Consider the following 21,100-nt stretch of genomic DNA (forward strand, 5'->3'; position numbering starts at 1 on the left):
AGTTTTTTTGAGTATATGACACTCTGCTATTGAGTCCTTATGGCAATATAAATTTAGGGTAAAGATGGAGAGAACCCTTGAAAGCCTCAGAATTGTCTTAGTTCATTTTATGCTGTTATAACAGAACACTACAGACTGGGTAATTTATAAACAATAGAAGTGTATTCAGCTCACAGTTCTGGAACCTGGGAAGTCCAGGCTGGTGAAGGCCTTCTTAGCTGCCTCATTACATAGTGGAATGAATCACATAAATGACAGAGTATGTTCAAGAGAGTGAGAGATGGAACTCACAACCATAGGCCCTTTTATAATCGGCATGAACCCATTCATGAGGGTGTAGCCCTCTAGACCTAAATACCTCCCATGAGGCCGCACTCCCAACATTGTTGAACTGGGATTTCAGTTTCCAACACAAGCTTTTTGATAGACACATTGAAACTGTAATCCTCATGTGGGCCTATGATTCACCGTCAGACCTGTAGCCCCCGGGATGGAGAGAGTCATCCTAACTTTTTCTGACTGTGCATGCCACGACTTACATTGTGAGAGGCTGTGAATATCAGGTTTGTTAGCATAACTCTCTCCCACCTTGTATTTTTCACTCTGTACTTTTTTCAAATTAGACTTCTCTCTGCTTTCCACACATGCTGTGTGGTTTCACGCCCCCAGGCTTTGCTTAAGTTTTTCTCTGCCCTGCCCACGTCCCTACCTATCTAATTTCTCCGCTTTCTTCAAAGCTTCACGAATCCTTTCTTAATCCTCTATTCAGAAATGATCCCCTCCTCTTATGTCACAATAGCAGGGCATTTTCACTCTTCTTATGGCATTTTTTAAAAACCTGATGTATATGATTGAATTGTGTGCTTATGCCTGATATCTTCAACAAGTGGCTATTAACGAATTGAGGGGCAGGATCCATAGCTGTATCACCTTTCTTTGTATATTCCTGAGTACCAAGGGTTTGTCCATTTATCTTTTCCATACACAGAGATGCTCTCTCTCTCTCATCTTCCCTTTGTCTCTCTCTCTCTCTCTGTCTCTCACACACACACACACAGAAGTTTGGACACAGTATAGTCTTATGATACAAACTTCTAATCAGAAATTTCATTTGTGTCTGATAGACTATTGCTACCATCTCCCTAACCTCACTCTAAGAACATTTAATGTCTAAATTACCTTACAGGATACCAGTCAAATTTTCCTCTGGCATGGTTTAACCCATTGCCTAAGAAAAAAGTAATTTGACTTTTTTTTTTTTTTTGAGACAGAGTCTTGCTCTGTCACTCAAGCTGAAGTGCAGTGGCACAATTTCAGCTCACTGCAAACTCCACCTACTGGGTTCAAGCGATTCTTCTGCCTCAGTCTCCTGAGTAGCTAGGACTAGAGGTGTGCCACCATCCCCGGCTAATTTTTGTATTATTAGTAGAGACGGGGTTTCACCATATTGGCCAGGCTGGTCTTGAACTCCTGACCTTGTGATCCGCCCGCCTCAGCCTCCCAAAGTGCTGGGATTACAGGTATGAGCCACGCCCAGCCTGAAAGTAATTTGACTTCTAATAACACAGAGGAGAATTCAGTTGTCAATATTTCCAACTGATTAACAGGTGTGCGTGTATGTGTGTGTGATAGGCACTTGGCCACTCCCAGTGTCAGGTTGAAAAATTGCAGGCTGTGTGAAGATGCTATTTGACACAGAGAGTATCCTTTTAACTGTCTTCTGTGATTGTGTGTGTGTGTGTGTGTGTGTGCGTGTGTGTGTGTGTGTGTGTATTGAAGTCATTCTTTGGTATCCACAGGGGGACTAGTTTCAATACTCTCACAGATCCTTGGGTGCTCAAGTCCCTTATATAAAATAGCATAAATTTGCATATAACCTTCTCCTGCATATTACATCATCTCTGGATTAGGTGTAATACATTATATAATGCAAATGCTTTGTAAATAGTCACTTTGCTGTATTTTTTTATTTACGTTATTTTGATTGTATCATTGTTTCATTTTTTTAAAGTTATTTTTCATCCATGGTTGGTAGAATCTGAGGATATAGAACTGTGGATGCAGAAGGCCTACTGTGTAGCGTTTATCAATGCCCAAGAGAAATGAAGAATTGGAGTAAATAAATGAGTCACTAGTCTTTCACATCTATAAATGTGCTACTTCCACCCTTTCCTGCAAAGAGCTGACCATGAGTTTACTTAAGTGTGGCTAGTGCATTCCAGAACCAGTAAAGGGTGTTAGAAGGGTACCGTGGCAAAATAACTTTCTAAATATATTGTCTGCTATAAGATCAAGAGGAAACAAGAGGTTCTGTAGCTGTGAGGTGCTGAGAGGGCCATTGCTTAAGGCAGTTCAGCGATGGTGAGTTGAGGGCCGCCTTTCCCCTCCTCTCTTCCTGATAACCCCATCCCAGGATGCCAAGTGGGCGAATCATCTGTATAAAGCGCTCTGCCTGGGGAGGACAAATCGCAGACGGTATCTCCCCTACGCATGCTAGCCTGTGTCTACTCTTGCCCCCTGCCCTCCCTGAAGGCAATGCACTGTCCTTTTCAGCATGAAATCCCCAGGCTGGGGCTGGGTTCTGAGCTTTACAACATTACTATCTCCCTCCCCCGGGCTGGATTCTGAGCTCTACAACATTTCTATCTCCCCCCTCTCCAACCCCCGCTATTTCTATCTCCTCACTGATAAGGAAGGAGCTAGGGTCCTTGTGGAGTCCGGGGCGAGGCAGTTGAGTTTTCTAAGGAGCCAGAGAGAAAGTGCAGATGAAAGGACCCATCGTCAGCGTTTGCAGGTCGCGGTAACCCCAGGCCAGATTGACATGGGCTCCGCACCCGGGCCGGTGATTCTGCCTCTTACCGCTCTTGCAGGAGAGGTGACGTTAATCTCACAAACGTTTTCCTACCCTTCTAGGAGAAATAACGATAAGCCCCAATCTTAAGGAGCAGAGAGTTAGTTCCGGGCGTTTGCCACGGCTCCCTCACTTCAATTTACACTCGCACACACACGCGGGTACGTGGGTGTTGGGGGTAGGGCACTGATCTGGGGAAGGTCTCCCCCCCGCGCCCCGACTCATCTTTGCACATTTGCAGTCCTCCCTCGGTGCACTCCTGGCGGGGATCTGGCCAGTGCAGCGCACTGGGACCGAGGGCAGAGCCGGCGGAGTGAGGCCAGGAGAGACTTCAGGCCTCTAAAGACACAGCTGAGGCTAAGGCTGAGTTGAACGCAGCCCCTCCCGCGGCTCGACCCCTCTCCAGTGTCTCTCCCGTAAGGTGCCGCTCCCAACAGCAATGGGTCGAGATGTAGAGGAAACACTCTGTACGTTATTTTTCCGCCCACCCTTTAGCGCCCGAGGAGACAGACAGTGTAGACTTTAGGGTACAATTGCTTCCCCTCTGTCGCGGCGGGGTGGGGAGCGTGGGAAGGGGGCAGCCGCGCAAGGGGCCAGCCTGCTCCAGGTTTGAGCGAGAGAGGGAGAGGGAGGTCCACGGAGAGACAAGAATCTCCCTCCTCCCACGCCCAAAAGGAATAAACTGCGGGGCACACCGCCCGCCTCCAGATCCCCCGTTCACGTTGAGCCGGGGCGCGCTCGGGGCGGTCGCCTGCAGTATCAGTATCAGTATCAGCATCAGCATCAGCATCAGCATCAGCATCAGCTCAGCTCAGCTCAGCATCAGCTCAGCTGTCCTGAGGCGGCCGGCGGCTGTGAAGGAGCTCCAGGCTGCCCCCATCCCCACGCCCTTCTCGGCTCAGGGCGTGCATGAACGTGCGGATGGCCGGCGGGCGAGTGGCGCCTTCGCGATCGCGGCCGCCCCTCTAGGTGGAGGCACCGGGAACCGAACCCGTGGCTTCGAGCTCGACTGCGGACGAATCCCGGGACCGCGCGCCTCGCGGAAGAGCGGCCGCCGTGCAGCGCGGAGGGATACGCCTCGGCCGCACCTCCCCTCGCCGCGCCCCCGCCCCCGCCGCCCTCCCCGCCCGGCTCTGCTGCCGCCGCGGCGGCCGCTGCTGCTGCTTCTGCCGCCGCTGCCGCCGCTGCTGCCTGGATATAGTGCGGCAAGAGCGGAGCTTGCAGTCACTTTGCGAGGAGGAGCGCGCGGGCTGCGGGCGGCTGGGGCACCGCGGGAGCGGCGGCGGCGGCTCTAGCAGAGGCGGCCGGGGCAGCGAAAGGTTCTCTCTCCAGGGCTGGACTTAATAACTTTGAAACTGTCCACCGGTGTCACGTCCTGAACATGAGCCTCCTCCTCTCCTTCTACCTGCTCGGGTTGCTTGTCAGTAGCGGGCAAGGTAGGAGTGTGGTGCTTTATTGCATTTACTTTCCCTCCCCCTTCCACCCGGCCAAGAGAGGCAAAGAGGGAGGCGCAGGAAGAATGAAATGAAAGAACTAAAGTTACAGTTATTGCTGTTGTTGTTATTATTATTTTCGTTCTTTCTCCTAGCTGTCCCTAAAATTGTATCTGTTGTGTGGAGACCCTTAAATAAGAGAAGGGAAAATACCGAATTGGAGAGGGGAATCAGTGAGCAGGATATCCAGGGAAACCGCTTCTTCTTTTTTTTTTTTTCCTCTGGGATTATGGCTTTCTCTTATTTTTATTATCAGAAATTGGATGAGTGTGTTAACAGTGAAATATCTGAGGTTGCGGAAGGAAAGGGCACGATGGTGTTTTACAGAAGCAGCAAAAACTATCAGTGTTAAACTCATTTGCAAAATATCTGTTGTGTGCAAGACGTTCGATTCTTGGAGACTTTTTTTTTTTCTACCCCTTTCCCAAAACCCTAATTCCTGACTATGAAGTGAATGATGATGGCTTATTTCTGTTGGAAACTAAGAGAGGGGCCATGGATATTGTGTGTAAGAAAGCAAATGGATAAAACTAGGGATGTGTTGCAGTCATTCATTTTGACCCCAACCCTTTATTAATGTAGAAAGGTGGAATCATTTTATAACATTACATTGTAATTACACCTGTAGGGGATTTTTGGGGTTGTGGGAGAACTGGTGGAAGCTTTTATCTCTTAAAAAAAAAAATGAATAGCCTGGTAGAATAACCTGAGAGGGAATTTGTGGAAGCTATCACTGTTTGTCTCTAGAGAGATAGATATGAATTTATCTGGCTGTTTAGATAGTAAACACTCACATGAAATATATTTACAATAAATGGAAGCATTTTCAACTGTCCAGACAAGTTTGGACGTTTAATTAGGGACACAAAATGCTAAAACATGCATTGGTGAAAGTCTTTAAAGGAAAAATAAAATCGCACTAATTTTGAGATATGTAATGATTGCAAAGAATATTATGTTGTTAGTGTAGCGTGAAATTGGTTTTTTAAAATAATATAATAAATTACAAGACAAGTTAAAATATCCCCAAGATATTCAGTTCTAAGCATTTTTAGCCTCTTCTGTATTGCTCGTTTGGTCCAGCAGGGGGTGGTAGAACTCCATTTTAAGCCCAGAAGATGGTTTCTGCTCTTCCACAGAGTCCTTCTATCATTCTTCAGCAGGGCTTGACATTTTGGATGTGAAGCCTTCCTTTTTCTGCCCTTCTCCTCCCCACAGCTATAGTGTTAGTGGCGGATGAAACACGATTGGATGCAGATTTAATGTTCAGAAATCAGTATGCAAATGTTGGATATTCCTATAGTTTGTAAAGTGTCTTGATAAGATTCTGCTCATTTTCCCTTCCTAACATAGACTATGAAATATTTCAGTCTTAGCAAAATTGCAGATATGTCCATCTGAAGCTAATACTAGCCCAATTCGTCAATTCAGTGGTTCTTAAGCAAAGATCAACATGCACATATGTCCTACAGATATGCTGCTTTAATTTTCAGATAGCTGCTGATTGTGTTTAACTGTTCATTTATAGCATAGACAGGTATTTTTGAGCACCAAGAAACAATCCCTGAAAATTGCAGTTAAAATACAACTGCAATTAAATAAGTGTAGGTAGTGTGGGGCAGAATGGGAGCATAATAGGAAGCAAGTTTATGCAGACTTAGGATGACATTGTGAGTGGTTTGGAGAAGAAAAATGTCTCAGTTGTGGAATCTGAATTTATCATTGCAGAGGCTAAGTGTGTTGGAATTTGGAGACATAGGAAATTAGAAATGTTTACATATATAGGTTTAAATAGTACACAGAAACATAAAATTTGGATGTGTACATGTAACATAGATGTGAAATTGTGATTCAGCTAATTTGTAAGTCAGGATACGAGGTGGTTATGAAGAGGCACTCTGAGACAAGCATCTCTGAAGGGGAGCCCATATTCACTGTAATGAAACAGGGTAGAAGGAGACCATCATTGTAAAGATCTCTCTATCTAGTACAATTTCACAATGTGTGGCACTCATAGAGACACAGATATATATCAGAGAGACCTAGCTTTTGTGAAAGGGAACATATAGTACTTCTATGCCGTGTGTTCTGATGAAGTCAGAGATGCTTGGATATAGATATCCTCATCCTGGAGTCCAATTCCTCTATGCTAGTGTTTTGCTCTCTAATTAAGGATGCAGCAGCAAGTATCAGACACACCACCGGGAGCTGTTTAAAAAAATAGACCTAGTGTAACTCATGATTTTGTTTATTCTCTTGTAAAGAGGGCCATGGAAAAGCCACCAGTCAGTGATCCCTGGTCTTGCCTTAGAAATACTAAAATCTCAGCTTGCTGATTTATGTGTCCAACAGTATACTTGCAGGGGATTTTATGAAGCATGATTGAAGCTATTGCTTTGGAAAGTGGTGTGCAGTTAGACTGAGGAAAGGCAACAATGATGTATTCCCTTTTTAGGAGTCAAAACGTTTTGAACTGAAGCAGTCGAATAGGAGAAAATGACATTAAGTGAGAAACCGACTAACTTAAGTGAATGCCAATACTATAATTAGCTAACGAGGCCTAATAGTTTACTTGTAACTCTCAATACAACCTTATTGTTGTACAGTAGTAAGACGCTTTTTTTTTTACTGTAGCAGAAATACTCCTTTAAAAGCCTCTAATTTCCACTGCAAGATTAATGTATAATGAAGTAAGGTTAGAATGTTATTGTGAAGTCTGAATTTAATTGTCAATGAAAGAAAATTCTGTAATTCTGTAACTTTTGCAATTATTTTTCCTTTGTGTTCAAAACTTGGTCACAGGCTTTGTAATCATAAATCTCAAGTGATAACTTCAGTTTCTGATTAACTGCATTTGCTGTTTGGATCTTTGTATATTCAAATTTCCAAACTGTTGTATGTATGGATTGCTTTCGTGAGAGTTTTTACATTTTTGAAACCACTTTCTTCTTCCTTTAAAAATTAAACAAGTATGATTAATAAGCATTTTTCCTGGATGTTCACATATATAAGATAGAAGCACTGTTATACTAAAACCTAAGGTAAGAATAATGCTATTCATCTCTCTTGCAAAGCAGTTCAAACGTACCACTTAGAACACTTACCTAAGCCAGAATCGTGAGGAAAGGAGGGGTGAATTGCCCAGTTGATCAGTTAAAGCAGTCATCTGCTTACAGTTATTCTCTTTGGTGAAGTGCTAGTAAGTCATTGTACATTAGAGCAATGTACCTTCTAAAAATAGAGCACAGGTGTGTGAGTGTCTACTAGTTTGAAGATTACAGGAGAGATCTCCACAAACTCATCTTCTGTCTGGGCTGTTACATGGCTCCAGCCTCTCTCGTATGCTTTTTCTATCTGCTCTGCTCTAATTCTTTGATATCAGCCTCTTTGTGCAAAGTTTCTATTAAATCGACTGGGTCTTCTTTTGCACGTGGGGAAGATGTAATGTAAAGGCTAATGTAAATTAATATCTTTATTGTCAGAGTAACCCAGAGGATTTCCCTCACTACTTCATATCAAAGGAGTTAGGCAGAGTATTTTCTCACTTTTAATGCAGAATTGGAGCCCATAGAGCAAGAAGGGAAGTTGGTGGGTCCCGAGAGTGTCAGATGAGTCTTTTCAATGACACAGGGAGCTAATTTTCTCCCCGAGGTACTGTCCTACTAGAGAAGCAATTAATGGAACAAAAGAACCTCATTCAGTACCGAAAGTTAGACTTCATATGATTTTGTAAATAAAATGGCCTTCTTTCAAAAATAGGACTAGTTTGTAACGAAACTGAGAAATGAGCTACGGAGATTGAGGCTAGTAACCAAGCTGAACAGTGTAATTTGTTTTTGCCTGTCCTTGTGTGGAAGCAGTGCAAATAGTAACAGGATCGACAACCTGAAGACTCTGGAACTGGTCCTCCTGCATTCTCTGTCTTTTAACATTTGGGAAATCACTGTAACTTATCTCTTTTCAGGGTCATCTCTCACAGCAATGAATTTTTGAGAGCATGAAGAAAAGTGCTCAATAACTATAGAGTGATTCTAAATTGCCCTGTTTCCCCCCAAAATGAAATTAATCCCTTGAGTGTTGATATGTGCAAAATTAATTTAATAATTTGAATATACTTCTGAAGGGACTATCATTGTTTTTCAAATTTTGTTGTCCTAAATTTTAAATTTATTGTTCCCTTTATACAATCCCAATTAAACTGAGGATAGGCCTATTTAAAAGATTATAAATTTATTTTAATTTTCCAAATTACATGATACGAGAACACTTTAAGATGCAACCAGTGCTTTTATGCTTTTATTAAATGTAAAATTCCTGCACTTTATAGAGCCAAGATATCTCTAATTGTTCAACAAATAAAAGTGCTTCTCTCTGGTGCTCTTTTAAATATTTTAATAACTTTTAACAATTTACAGTTATAATAAGAGTACTAATCACAAATAGATATCAACATATTTCCTAGTTTTCTATGTTCACTTGTGCCACTAAGGATCCATCAAACATTACCAGACATTTTAGAAAGCTATGAAGTAATGAAACATCTTGAATTTAAATCAAGATGTTTGAATTTAAATCATTAAGAAAGATAATGGGGAATTTTGAGAATATTTATAAGCATGGCAATCAAAACATTATAGTTTGAAGAATTTCAGGTCCATTGATCAAATCTTTCTTGGCTCCATTTGATTTATTACAACTCACAGGGATGAAGAAAATTCATTGGATTTGGAGTCAGAAGACCTAGGCTACTAAGAGTCTCTTAACCTTGAAGAAGCAACTTATGCTCTTAGAACCACTATTTGCTTATTTGAAAATTTGATATTATAAAATCTGGCCAGTTGACCTTGATGCTCGGCCATGAGGAGCAATTGTAACAATAAATATGTGTAGGCAGGCACCTTACCAAATGTCAACCCTACTATGCTAGGCTTTGTTTATATTTTTTAATAATGTGTATCCAGATTAATTTGTGGCTTATAAACATTTATTTAGTTTTAAAAAATCATCATAAACTGCTCTGTGATTAGAAAATAATATCAAGGAGACAGAGATTACTTAAGTTATTGATAAGGGCGACTCATTCATCATTTATTCATTTATCTAACATTTACAGAATACCTGCCCTGTCCCAGACACCTCATTAGACAGCATTACTAGGAATGGTTGCATAGACTGTGTGAAGAACAACTCCAGGGGGCGTCACTTATTGTCCTAGTGATGCAACACATATTTATTTTTACAATTTGCCAGCAGATGGCAGTAAAAGGTTTTGAGGAATGATGCGCTTTTTTTTGTATCATGAATCCTTTCTATGGACCAACATCAGGCTGGTGTTAAACACTGAGAGGCTTAGGATGGGCACATAATGAAGATAAATGACTTACTAAAGATCAAACAGAAAAGTAAAAAGGTTAGTTACTAGAGCTCCAGTCTCCAAACTCTTCAGTTCTCCTAACACCAAACTTGTTCATAGATTTTATTTAAATGAATCTAATATATCTTCAGCTCAAAGTAAAATGTGTTTAAATTCTGTGCCATTTTGTCAGATAATCAAATAACAAGCACTTGTTGAGGCCTTAAAATGAGAATATTATCAGCACCTTCTAACAGTACCGACCACTTGTACGAAGTGCTTTCAATCACCTTATAACTTATGATTACCAATGAGTCAAGAGACGATTAGCTTTGTTTTATGGATGAAGAAATTGAGGTACAGAAGAATTATCCAATTTGCCTATATCACTTATTTTTGTAGTTATCTGGACCTGGGAGTAGATTTTCCAACTTCTAGTTGCATACCTATTTTTGATGTATTGTTGATTCATTTGTTTAAAAATTTGCATGTGTGTGGAAAATCAATGTTGATAATTACAAAAACGAATAATGAAAATTTAAAAAGCCAAATAAGCATGAGAGAGATATACAACTTGTTCAACAAAATATTATAAAATGACAAAATATGTCATATAATTAATTAAACACTAAGCAGTCTGAGTCCTTAGCAGTTTAGTGCCTAGAATGAGCTAAAATTGATTGTGTTTACTAACTGACAGGCTCTCTTGTCATAATCCTCTATTAGCTTGTTATTATTATGATTATCGTTCCTTTATCCATGAGGGCCATGAGACATAGGGAGTTTAAATAACTGTCTAAGATTGTACCGCTTGGAAATGAGGGTTTGCATTTGGGACATGTCCAAAGCCTAGCCTCTTACCAGGACATCACCTTGCCATTCAGTGAAACAGAAAGGGCTTCAATATAGTGAGAGTAAATGGAGAAAATTATTAATACAAGGAGAAAAAAAATGAGTGAACAAATTGTAAGAAGGGAGGGGCGTGTTGAGAGAATAGAAATAATCCAGTTTAATGAATCCAAGGATTCACTAAGCAGTTTGGAAAGGTAACCCTCTGCACTCAGTTCTGGAAATAGTGGTGGAAATGGAAGATAGAGTGAGCTGGAGGCCAAGCTGGTTTGACTCTAGTGTAGATCTTTTGGAGCCATTGTTTGGGCAGGAGAGTAACATGGTTAAATTTTGGTTTGTTTTTAAGTCTCCTGGCCATGGCCATGTGTAGGATGGACCAGAAGGAAAGAAAAAGAAGTGGACATGGCACATGTGTCTATGGAAGACTTAATAGGATCTTAGTAACAAATACAAATTGAGAAATTGGTAGGAAGGTGCCACATGAAGTTTTACGTTTATTTAACAGAAAAAAAAGGTTATATCTTAATAGAAATAGTAAAAATAAATGAAAAAGTGCACCCGTTTTCAGTAATTTTTAACTTGTTATTTTTAAAATTATGTATCAAGTTGCTGTATTCATGGCACATCTAGATAAAAATGTCAATAGATTTGAAAATGGAAACTGTTGATCTTTTTATTGGCTAATTCTTCAGAATAATTTCTTCACTTTTATTTGTCATCTGTCTTTATCTTGTTCTTCCATCCCCATTTATACTTTAAATGTTGTGTAGTATACTTCTGGAATTTTGGGTAAAATCTCAGAAGTATGTAGGTAAAATTTGTTTTCATTATATATTCTTCATTTAAGTCATCTTCTCTGCTTTATTTATAGTTTCTTTTTCTTTTTAACACTGGCACACCAAAACAAAATAAAATCCAGGAGAATGCCCCCCCCAAAAAAAACCCCTAAAAACTGACATGAAAAAAGATTTTTGATATTGAATATATAAAATTTTAACATTTTTCTATTAGTGTCCAAGGGAGGAAAAAAAGAACTAATATTTTTGAGCACCTCCTCTATGCCAGAGAGCTGTGTTGAGCATTTTCACTCATTATCTCATTGAATCCTGATTATATCGTATTTTATAGATGACATTCCTGAGATTAAGAGTGCCTGATTTGCCCAGAGATTTTAAGTTCCTTCTTTAGGCTGACACCCACATTTATATCAAAGAGCATTAAATACATTTAAGATATGATTCGGTCTTTTTTGCTACAGTGTTTGTTTCTTGGATGCATCTTATCTTGTTACACCATTGATAAACCAGGGGATGATGTGTTATAATGCAGAAATTGCGTTGATCCATGGGTTGGGAGTGGTGGCTCATATCTGTAATCCCAGGACTTTGGGAGGCCAAGGCCGGCAGGTCGCTTGAGTTCAGAAGTTTGAAACCAGCCTGGGCAACATGGCAAATCTCTGTCTTTACCAAAAATACAAAAAGTAGCTGGGCGTGGTGGTGCATGCCTCACTAATCCCAGCTACTTGGAAGGCTGAGGTTAGAAAATCACTTGAGTCTGGGAGGCAGAGGCTGCACCAAGCAGAGATTGCATCACTGCCCTCCAGCCTGGGTGACAGAGTGAGACCCCATCTCAAAAAAGAAAATAAAAAACATTGTGTTGATCCATACATGATTTTCTCCACTCATTAATTTCTTAAGTAAGAGCCGGGCTTCCTCACAATTACAGAGAAAGCCTTAGCAAGCTATGAAGACATTAAGAAAAATATGAAAAAATCAACTTAAGGCCCTTCCTTTAGTACAAGTATTCATGTACTTAGTGGCTTTAAGAACATCTTGATTTCTGCTGTAATAGGCATCTCGTGAAGTTGAAAGTGCAGCTGAAGAATCTGGGAAGTCATTTTGCCTGCTGAAAAATGATGTTTGTTTTTTGTTTACTTTGTTGTTTTTATTTTTTAAAGGCTACACTGTGGATCATAGTTTGCATTTTAAAGTGAATGCCCTTCAGGTCTTGCATCCTGATAGAGGGTGCAAAAGCTAGGTGCAAATACCAGCAGAGATTTAACTATGGTAGTATTGTAATTAAGACTTTTATGGTTTTTGCTGGTGCTTGTTTACAGATTTCTGCAGGTTTTGAATGTTCTGCCTCCTAATCCTGTCTTTTCCCATAAAGTATGATATTTTTTACTGCACAAGTTTTCAGACCCCAGAGATTTTCAGGGATGCAAATGTGGTGTGATATCAGAAATGCATGTCTTTACTTGTAAAATCAGCCAATGTACTGACTAAAACCTATATTATAATATGAATAGGTCCCAATGTAAGAAAATAAGCACACTTATAGTTTGTTCTCAATATTAATGAGAGGACTTGGGGACATTTTTTCTATTACTGTAACTTGTTCATTCCCAGCGCCTTTTTTTGGTACCTCTGTTACCAGAAAGGGGTCCCAGTCCAGAACCTGAGAGAGGATTCTTGGATCTTGCGCAAGAAAGAATTCAGGGCAAGTCCATAGAGTAAAGTGAAAGCAACTTTATTAGGAAAGTAAAGGAATAAAAGAATGGCTACTTCATAGGCAGAGCAACCCTGAGGTCTGCTGGTTGCCCATTTTTTGTTCTTCATTATATGCTAAACGAGTGGTGGATCATTCATGAATTTTCTGGGAAAGGGATGGGCAATTCCTGAAACTGAAGGTTCCTCTCCTTTTTAGATGATATAAGGTAACTTCCACAAGTTTCCATGACATCTGTAAACTATTATGGTGCTGGTGGGAGTGTCCTTTAGCATGTGAATGCGTTGTAACTAAGGTACTATGAGCTGTGAGGATGACCAGAGGTCACTCTTGTGGCCATCTTGGTTTTGGTAGGTTTTGGCCGGGTTCTCTACTGCAGCCTGTTTTATCAGCAAGGTCTTTATGACCTGTATCTTGTGCCAACCTCCTATCTCATCCTGTGACTTAGAATGCCTAATCATCTGGGAATGCAGATGATTCTTGGCCTTATTTTACCCAGATACTATTCAAGATGGAGTTGCTGTGATTCAGACGCCTCTGACGTTTCTAATACTAGGCTTTCTGATTATTTTTATATCCATTCTCTCACTTAATTTTTCTCTGATTATCATTCTCTACTAATCACTGCCTGAAGAGAGCAGTTGAGTTTCTGTGTTCTAGCAGTAACTTTGTAAGTATCATGCATGAGAGAAATGCCAAGAACAGATTATGTGAAGATTAATATATACAGTGAGGTATGTCCCATATACTTTGATCAATGACATTTACATGCTTTTGATTAAAAAAATTATTTACTTAGATAAATCACTTATAACTTTCTGATACAAGCTGAAATTAAGCACATTTTTAATCTTGTTCGCTCTTTATCATACTATTTAGCATAGAAAAACTGGCTTCATGCTACTTATTCTATAGATTACACACTAATCTTTACACCAGGTAAAACTTTTGAATCGTCAAAGGGTAAGAATTATACTATGGTAATATTTTTGAATGTATATACGATATGTTGTGGGACATATTAATTGACAAAACACTTATAGTCAATTTTAATTTATCTAATGAAGCCCCACAGTTATCCTGAAAGGTAGATAGTATTTCTGATGTAGAATAGGATAATAAACTTCAAAAAGGTGACATTACTTGCCCAAATAGAATGCTTTAAAAAATGGTAGGGCCAGACTTGATATAAATATTTTACTTTAGATACAGCATATATTCCTGTTATGTTTCTGGTTTTACTTAAAGGTTTGTTTTACTCACATCCATGAAGCAGTTACCAAAAATTACATCTTGGTATGAAACATATTTAATATCATTATGTTCTTCAGAGCTTTCTTTTGGACTGGGTTTATAAGATGCGATTAATTTTAATTGGAGATCTACCTTTTGTTTGAAATATTTGGGAGTGTTTGACTTACAACTGTTAATACTTTTGCCTTGTATTCATTGAACAATCCTATTCTCTCAGCCTCATTTCTCATTACTGTGCACACCAGTTCATTCAACAAATATTCATTAACTTGTACCAGTCATTGTTAAAGGCTTTGAGGAGCCAATCAAAGATGAGATAATATACCTGAATTCTGCACTTCAAACTTACGGTACTTTACTGTGACCTTCCATGTGAACTCCATGGGAGCAAGAATGCCTTTCCCTGCTAGTGTCCCATTAAATGCAATGTACTTGAATAGAGAGAATAGAGAGTTTGCTGTAAATTCATATGTGTATTCCTAGAACATGGCAGAAGCCCAGCAAATATGTGCTGAATGCATATTTAAATATTACCCGGCAGGAGCCAAATTGACTGATTTTAAAAAGCATATTTACTTTTGCCTTTGTATAATGATTTGTTTTGTTGAAAATATATGATATGTTGGCCTGTGTATTTATTTCACACATTTTGTTTACATCACTGACATGCATATAGGAGATCTTCCATAAATATATGAACGTCTATAAAATAATAAAGTCACAGTTATTATCTAATTCAGGAGGAATAACAAGGATGAATCACCTTATCCCTGGTCTTATGTCCTCATTGAAAATTAATTAGGCTTGGCATAGAGAAAACTGAAATCGTTCTGTAAGATTTGTTCTTTTGAAGGCTTATCTGAGGCATAGGAGATGGTTATATAGTTGGGGTCTCAAAACTGTTCAATATATATATTGAAATATATAAATAAATGAGGGGGATATAATATCTTGATAAAGGTATAATTAGCTAGATTAGATATGGTCAATAGTAAATGTCTGCTGTGTCGGTAAAGCAAGTATTTAAAGTCCTCAAAATCAAGATAATCCCCCATGGTTAATTAAAAATTGATTATTCATTCTATTGTTATTGGAAACCAATTCTGAACTGTATGTATGGTAAGAGAAGTGAGAAAATACTTGTTTTATCTTAATTTTTAAGAGATACTTGAATGTTTTCTCTGTTTTAAAAAGATGAAATTTCATTTAACCTCAAAAATCCTCCTTTGCCCTCTGATAGCTGTGTGTGTGTGTGTGTGTGTTTTAATGATTTTTATGGTGTTTTCTAGGTCCAACTTCAGTGATAAAAGCATTTAAGTTTATTGGACGGAGTACATTTTTGGATACCCCAGAAAATCCTTATCACCTATTTATCTGTGTGCCTGCCATTTATCTATTAATGTTACCATTATTATATATGATGCTTTTAACTGGAAACACAGTTTGCAATTAAATTACTAGTGCTTCTGATTTATCTATTTTTACTTTTATCTCCCTCCTAAAGTTTACATATAATCACTTTAATTGGTAATCTAGATGAGTTATTTTATTTCAAAGCCCCCTCATACACGCTATGTTAATGCATTTTACCTGTGTGTGGATTGCAGGTGGTTTGCAATTTAAGAACAAAACTTAACCTAGGTTGTTCAATGGCTTATGAGGGCCTCTGTGCTTTATAAAAACCTTCACCACCACATCCAAAATGGATATGAAATGTTCAACTTTACTGTGCTTGTGTTATTAAAATAACACTTCTTAGTACACAATTAAGAGCTATTATGCAATACCCTAAGTTGTTAATGTATTTTTGCTTTCAAGTCCCTGTATCATTTTTATTTTAATGAAACATTTTATGAAAAATAGCCTCCTTCCTACACTGTGCATTAATACAGCGATTGTTTGATGAACAGTGACTTCTTTAATCAGGAAATACCTCTTTCTTACTAGGAAAATCAAAGGATTAAACTATTGACTATGGGAGGAGAGAGGACTTTGTGATTAGTGAAGTTTCACTTGAGCTTTCCTGCTCAGCTGCCTCTCACTCCCATGCCTTTTACCTCATTTTAAAGTCTCTAAGTCTCAGGTGATGGACATGGATGTGGATGTGTGATGGAAGAAGATAAATCTTTATAAGTGTAAAGTGTCATTACTAATTAGAACTCCGAATCACATTCTAACCTCCCAGTAGAAACGCATGCAGGGAGCTGAGGCTGAATGATAAAGGGAAGTGAATACTCAAAGACTAATCACTGTTTTGTTTCAGGGAGGATAATTCATCAGCTAAAGGGGAATGGGAATGTGGGTGGTTGTGTTAGAAGGGCGAAGAGCTTGGATAAAATCTAATATAGTTTCATGCATACAGGGGAGAAAAAGATACCCAGAATGTATAGAATGATTATAGGCAGCCTTGTTTCCTTAATGATCAGTGTGTAGTTTTAAGTATTTGGTGAATTAATTGAATGAAAGAAGGAAACCTGCCATTTACTCTGCAGGGTTTTTTTTTTTTTTTTTCCCATAGGGATTACATCATTTTTAAATTCAAAACATGTAGGACATCTGAACTATTATTTTAGAGATGAGGGAACTGATTTTCATAAAAGATATGTAGCATCTAATAAGGGAAGGATCTGAAATTCAAATTCAGGAATATCTGATTCTAAAATGATGCTCATTTCACTGATGGAAACATAGTCCCTTGAAGAAACGAGGAGTTGCAGAAGGGAAAAGACAAGCACTAGGAGTAGCTCTAGCTTCAGGTTTTTATCATTTTTTTCTGGCCAATTCTCCCCCCGCCTCCCACCCAGCTGTATAATACATATATTTACGGTATATGGCATGATTTTTTGACGTACGTATGTATTGTGAAATTATTATATCAAGCTAAGTATCTATCACCTTATATAGTTATTTTTGTTGTTGTTGTTAGAATATCTAAGATCTAGTCTCTTAGCAATGTCCAGGTATACAATACATTTTTAACTATAGTCACCGTGCCATGCAGTACATCTTCAGAACTTATTCAACAGAATGAAAAGACTAACTATGGAATGGGAGAATATATTTGTAAACTATACCTCTGATAAGGGGTTGATATCCAAAATATATAAGTAGTTCAGATAACTCAATATCAAGAAAACAAATAACCCAATTTAAAAAAAGTGGGCCAAACACCTGAGTCGATATCTTCTAAAAGCTGACATATATATGGTCAAAGGCGTACGAAAAAATGCTCAACATTGGTTTTCAAGGAAATGCAAATTAAAAACCATAAGGAGATATCACCTCACACCTGGTAGATTGTCTGTTATAAAAAAGACAAAATCTAATGTTGGTGAGGAGAACAGAGAAGCCTCGTGCATTGTTTTGGGGAATAGAAATTAGTACAGACATTATGGCAAATAGTATGGAGATTCCTCAAAAATGAAAAAATGGAAATGCCATATCATTGGTTCATTGCTTTTGAATGGCCAAATCCAGGTTAGTGACTGCCAGTTGGTAAATGAGTAACTCTTTTAGAGACTTAAAAGATTAATAAGCATGGAGAACTAGCAGGATTTAGAGATAATAGGGTGGGGTTTAGAGTGGTTGTAAGGTGGGGAAACTCAATTGTTTAGATTAGTGTAATTCATTAAGAACTACATAACATTAATATTTAAATATGAGCTGTATCTTTAAATGGCTTTTCTTATTGTGAATCACTCTAATGATCGATAATTTAGTAAGCCGTCGGTCTGTGGATGACTTACTGAATATTGTCATAGTGAAATTACATCAGTTTAGGATGCTTTTAGGGGCAAAGAAGAGAAGGACAAATTCAGAATGGCTTAAAAATAATCTATTATAGCACAGGAGAGGCCATATAGAGGTAGGTTTTAATTTCATATTTCTACTCCTGGTTTTGGCTGTTTTTACTTAGGTTTGTGGAAGAAACTTGTCTTCAGCAACTCAAAGCATCACATACTTATGTACTTACCTGAAGTTGGGAAATAAAGAAATATAGGCGCAGTTTATTTTATTGTGTTTCCTTTTATTGCATTTCACAGATACTGCATTTTTTTACAACTCGAATGTCTGTGGCCCCCCTGTGTCAAGCAAATCTATCGGCCTCATTTTTCTGATAGCATATGCTCTCCTTGGGTCTCTGTGTCACATTTAGGTAACTGGCAATATTTCAAACATTTTATTATTATTATGTCTTTATGGTGATCTGTTATCATTGATCGTTGATGTTACAATTGTAATTATCTTAGGGTACCTCAAAGCATACCCACATAATCACAAACTTAATCAATTTATAAGTGTCGTGTATACTCTGACTGCTCCACTGACTGGCTGTTTCCTGGTATTTGTCCCTCTCTTCAGACCTTCCATTCCCTGAGACACAACAATATTGAAATTAGGCCAATAAATTAACCCTACAATGGCCCCTAAATATTCAAGTCAAAAGACGGGTCACAGGTCTCTCCCTTAAAATCAAAAGTTAGAAATAATTAAGTTTAGTGAGGAAGGCATATTGAAAGCCAAAATAGGCCAAAAGCTAGGCCTCCTGTGCTGGTTAACCAAATTATGAATGCAGAAAACACAATTACTGAAGGAAATTAAAAAAGCCACTCCAGTGAATACACAAATAAGAAAGCAAAGCAACCTTATTGCTTATATGGAGAAAGTTTTACTGGTTTGGATAGAAGAGCAAACTAGCCACAATATTCTCTTAAACCAAAGCCTAATCCAGAGAAAGGTCCTAATACTCCAGTTCTGTGGAGGCTGAATTGGAGAGGTGAGACGAGACAGGTGAGGAAGCTACAGAAGAAAAGTTGGAAGCGAGCATAAATTAGTTCACGAGGGCCGGGCGTGGTGGCTCACACCTGTAATTTCAGCACTTTTGGAGGCTGAAGTGGGCAGATCCTTTGAGGTCAGGAGTTCGAGACCAGCCTGACCAACATGGTGAAACCCCGCCTCTACTAAAAATACAAAATTAGTGGAGCATGGTGGTGCATGCCTGTAATCCCAGCTACTTGGGAGGCTGAGGCAGGAGAATTGCTTGAAACCTGGAGGCGGAGGTTGCAGTGAGCTGGGATTGTGCCATTGCACTCTAGTCTGGGCAACAAGAGTGAAACTGCATCTCAAAAAAAAAGAAAAGAAAAAAGAAATTGGTTCATGAGGTTTAAAGAAAGAAGCCATCTCCATAACATAAAAGTGCAAGGTGAAGCAGCAGATGCTGATGGAGAAGCTACAGCAAGTTATTCAGAAATTCTAGTTAACATAGTTGATGAAGGCAGGACTACACTAAACAACAGAATTTTAATATAGAAGAAGCAGTCTTCTATTGTCAGATGATACTATCTAGAAGTTTCTTAGCTAGAGAAGAGAAGTCAATGCTTGGCTTCAAAGTTGCAAAGGACAAGCTGGCTTTCTTCTTAGGGAATAATGCAGCTGGTGACTAAGCTGAAGCCAATGCCCATTTGCTATTCTTATAGTCCTAGCGTCCTTAAGAATTACGCTAAGTCGTAATCCCAGCACTTTGGGAGGCCGAGGAAGGCGGATCATGAGGTCAAAAGATCGAGACCATCCTGGCCAACATGATGAAACCCCATATCTACTGAAAATACAAAAATTAGCTGGGTGTGGTGGTGCACACCTGTAGTTCCAGCTACTCTGGAGGCTGAGGCAGAAGAATAGCTTGAACCTGGGAGGTGGAGGTTTCAGTAGGCCGAGATCGTGCCACTGCACTCCAGCCTGGGCAACGGAGTGAGACTCCATCTCAAAAAAAAAAAAAAATTATGCCAAATCTATTCTGACTGTGCTCTACAAATGAAACAAAAAGCTGGGATGACAGCACATCTGTTTACAACATGATTTACTGAATATTGTAAGCTCACTGTAGGGACCTACTTCTCAGAAAAGAAAAAAGTTCCCTTCAAAATATTACTACTAATTGACAATGCCTCTGCTCAATCAAGAGCTGTCATGGAGATGTACAAAAAGATCAACATTGTTTTTATGCCTGCTAACACAACATTCATTCTGTAGCTCAGGGATCAGGGAGTACTCTTGCTTTTATTCTTTAAGAAATATATTTCATAAGGCTATAGCTGCCATCGGTAATGATTCCTCTAATGGATCTGGGCAAAGTCAATTGAAAACCTTCTGGAAATTCACCATTCTACATGCCATTAAGAACATTTGTGGTTCATGGGAGGAGGTCACATGTCAACATTAATAGGAGTTTGGAAGTTATTCCTCGTATTTCTCCATCCTCATGGATGGCCGAGGGTTTCAAGACTTCGGCAGAAGTAGTAACTGCAGATCTGATGGAAAGAGGAAGAGAAATAGATTAGAAGTGGAGCTTGAAGATGGGACTGAAATTCTGCAATCTCATGACAAAACTTGAATGGATGAGAAGTTATTAGCTTCTTATGGGTAAGCAAGGAAAGTGATTTCTTGAGATGGAATCTAATTCTGGTGAAGAGGTTCTGAACCTTATTGAAATATAAACAAATTATTTAGAATATTACATACACTTAGTTAATAAAACAGTCAGAGGGTTTGAGAAGACTGACTTCAATTTTGAAAAGCATTCTACTGTAGGTCAAATACAATCAAACAATATTGCATGCTACAGAGAAATACGTTAGGAAAGGAAGAGCCGATTGAAAACACCGGACATCATTGTTGTGTTATTTTGAGAAATTGCCACAGTCACTTCAACCTTGAGCAAACCCCTACCCTGATCAGGAAGTAACCATTTACATGGAGGCAAGACCCTCTACCAGCTAAAGGATTAGGACTCAC

At 39.0% G+C, this 21,100-nt stretch overlaps 1 protein-coding gene across 3 annotated transcripts in view; it reads left to right on the forward strand.

Moving 5' to 3' along the window:
- The first annotated feature begins 3,967 nt into the window (after positions 1 to 3,967).
- Positions 3,968 to 21,100, forward strand: part of NCAM2 (neural cell adhesion molecule 2) — a 548,173-nt gene continuing 531,040 nt past the window's right edge. For 2 of the 3 annotated variants that reach the window (XM_054675113.2, XM_531397.8), the window contains exon 1: positions 3,977 to 4,287. In XM_054675113.2, coding sequence (XP_054531088.1) covers positions 4,233 to 4,287 — 55 coding nt within the window. In that variant the 5' untranslated portion in view covers positions 3,977 to 4,232. Of the gene's footprint in view, positions 4,288 to 21,100 lie in introns of all 3 variants that reach the window. The other variant, XM_009446220.5, reaches the window with a different exon arrangement.

Source organism: Pan troglodytes, chromosome 22 (assembly GCF_028858775.2).
Source record: "Pan troglodytes isolate AG18354 chromosome 22, NHGRI_mPanTro3-v2.0_pri, whole genome shotgun sequence".
Lineage (NCBI taxonomy): Eukaryota > Metazoa > Chordata > Mammalia > Primates > Hominidae > Pan > Pan troglodytes.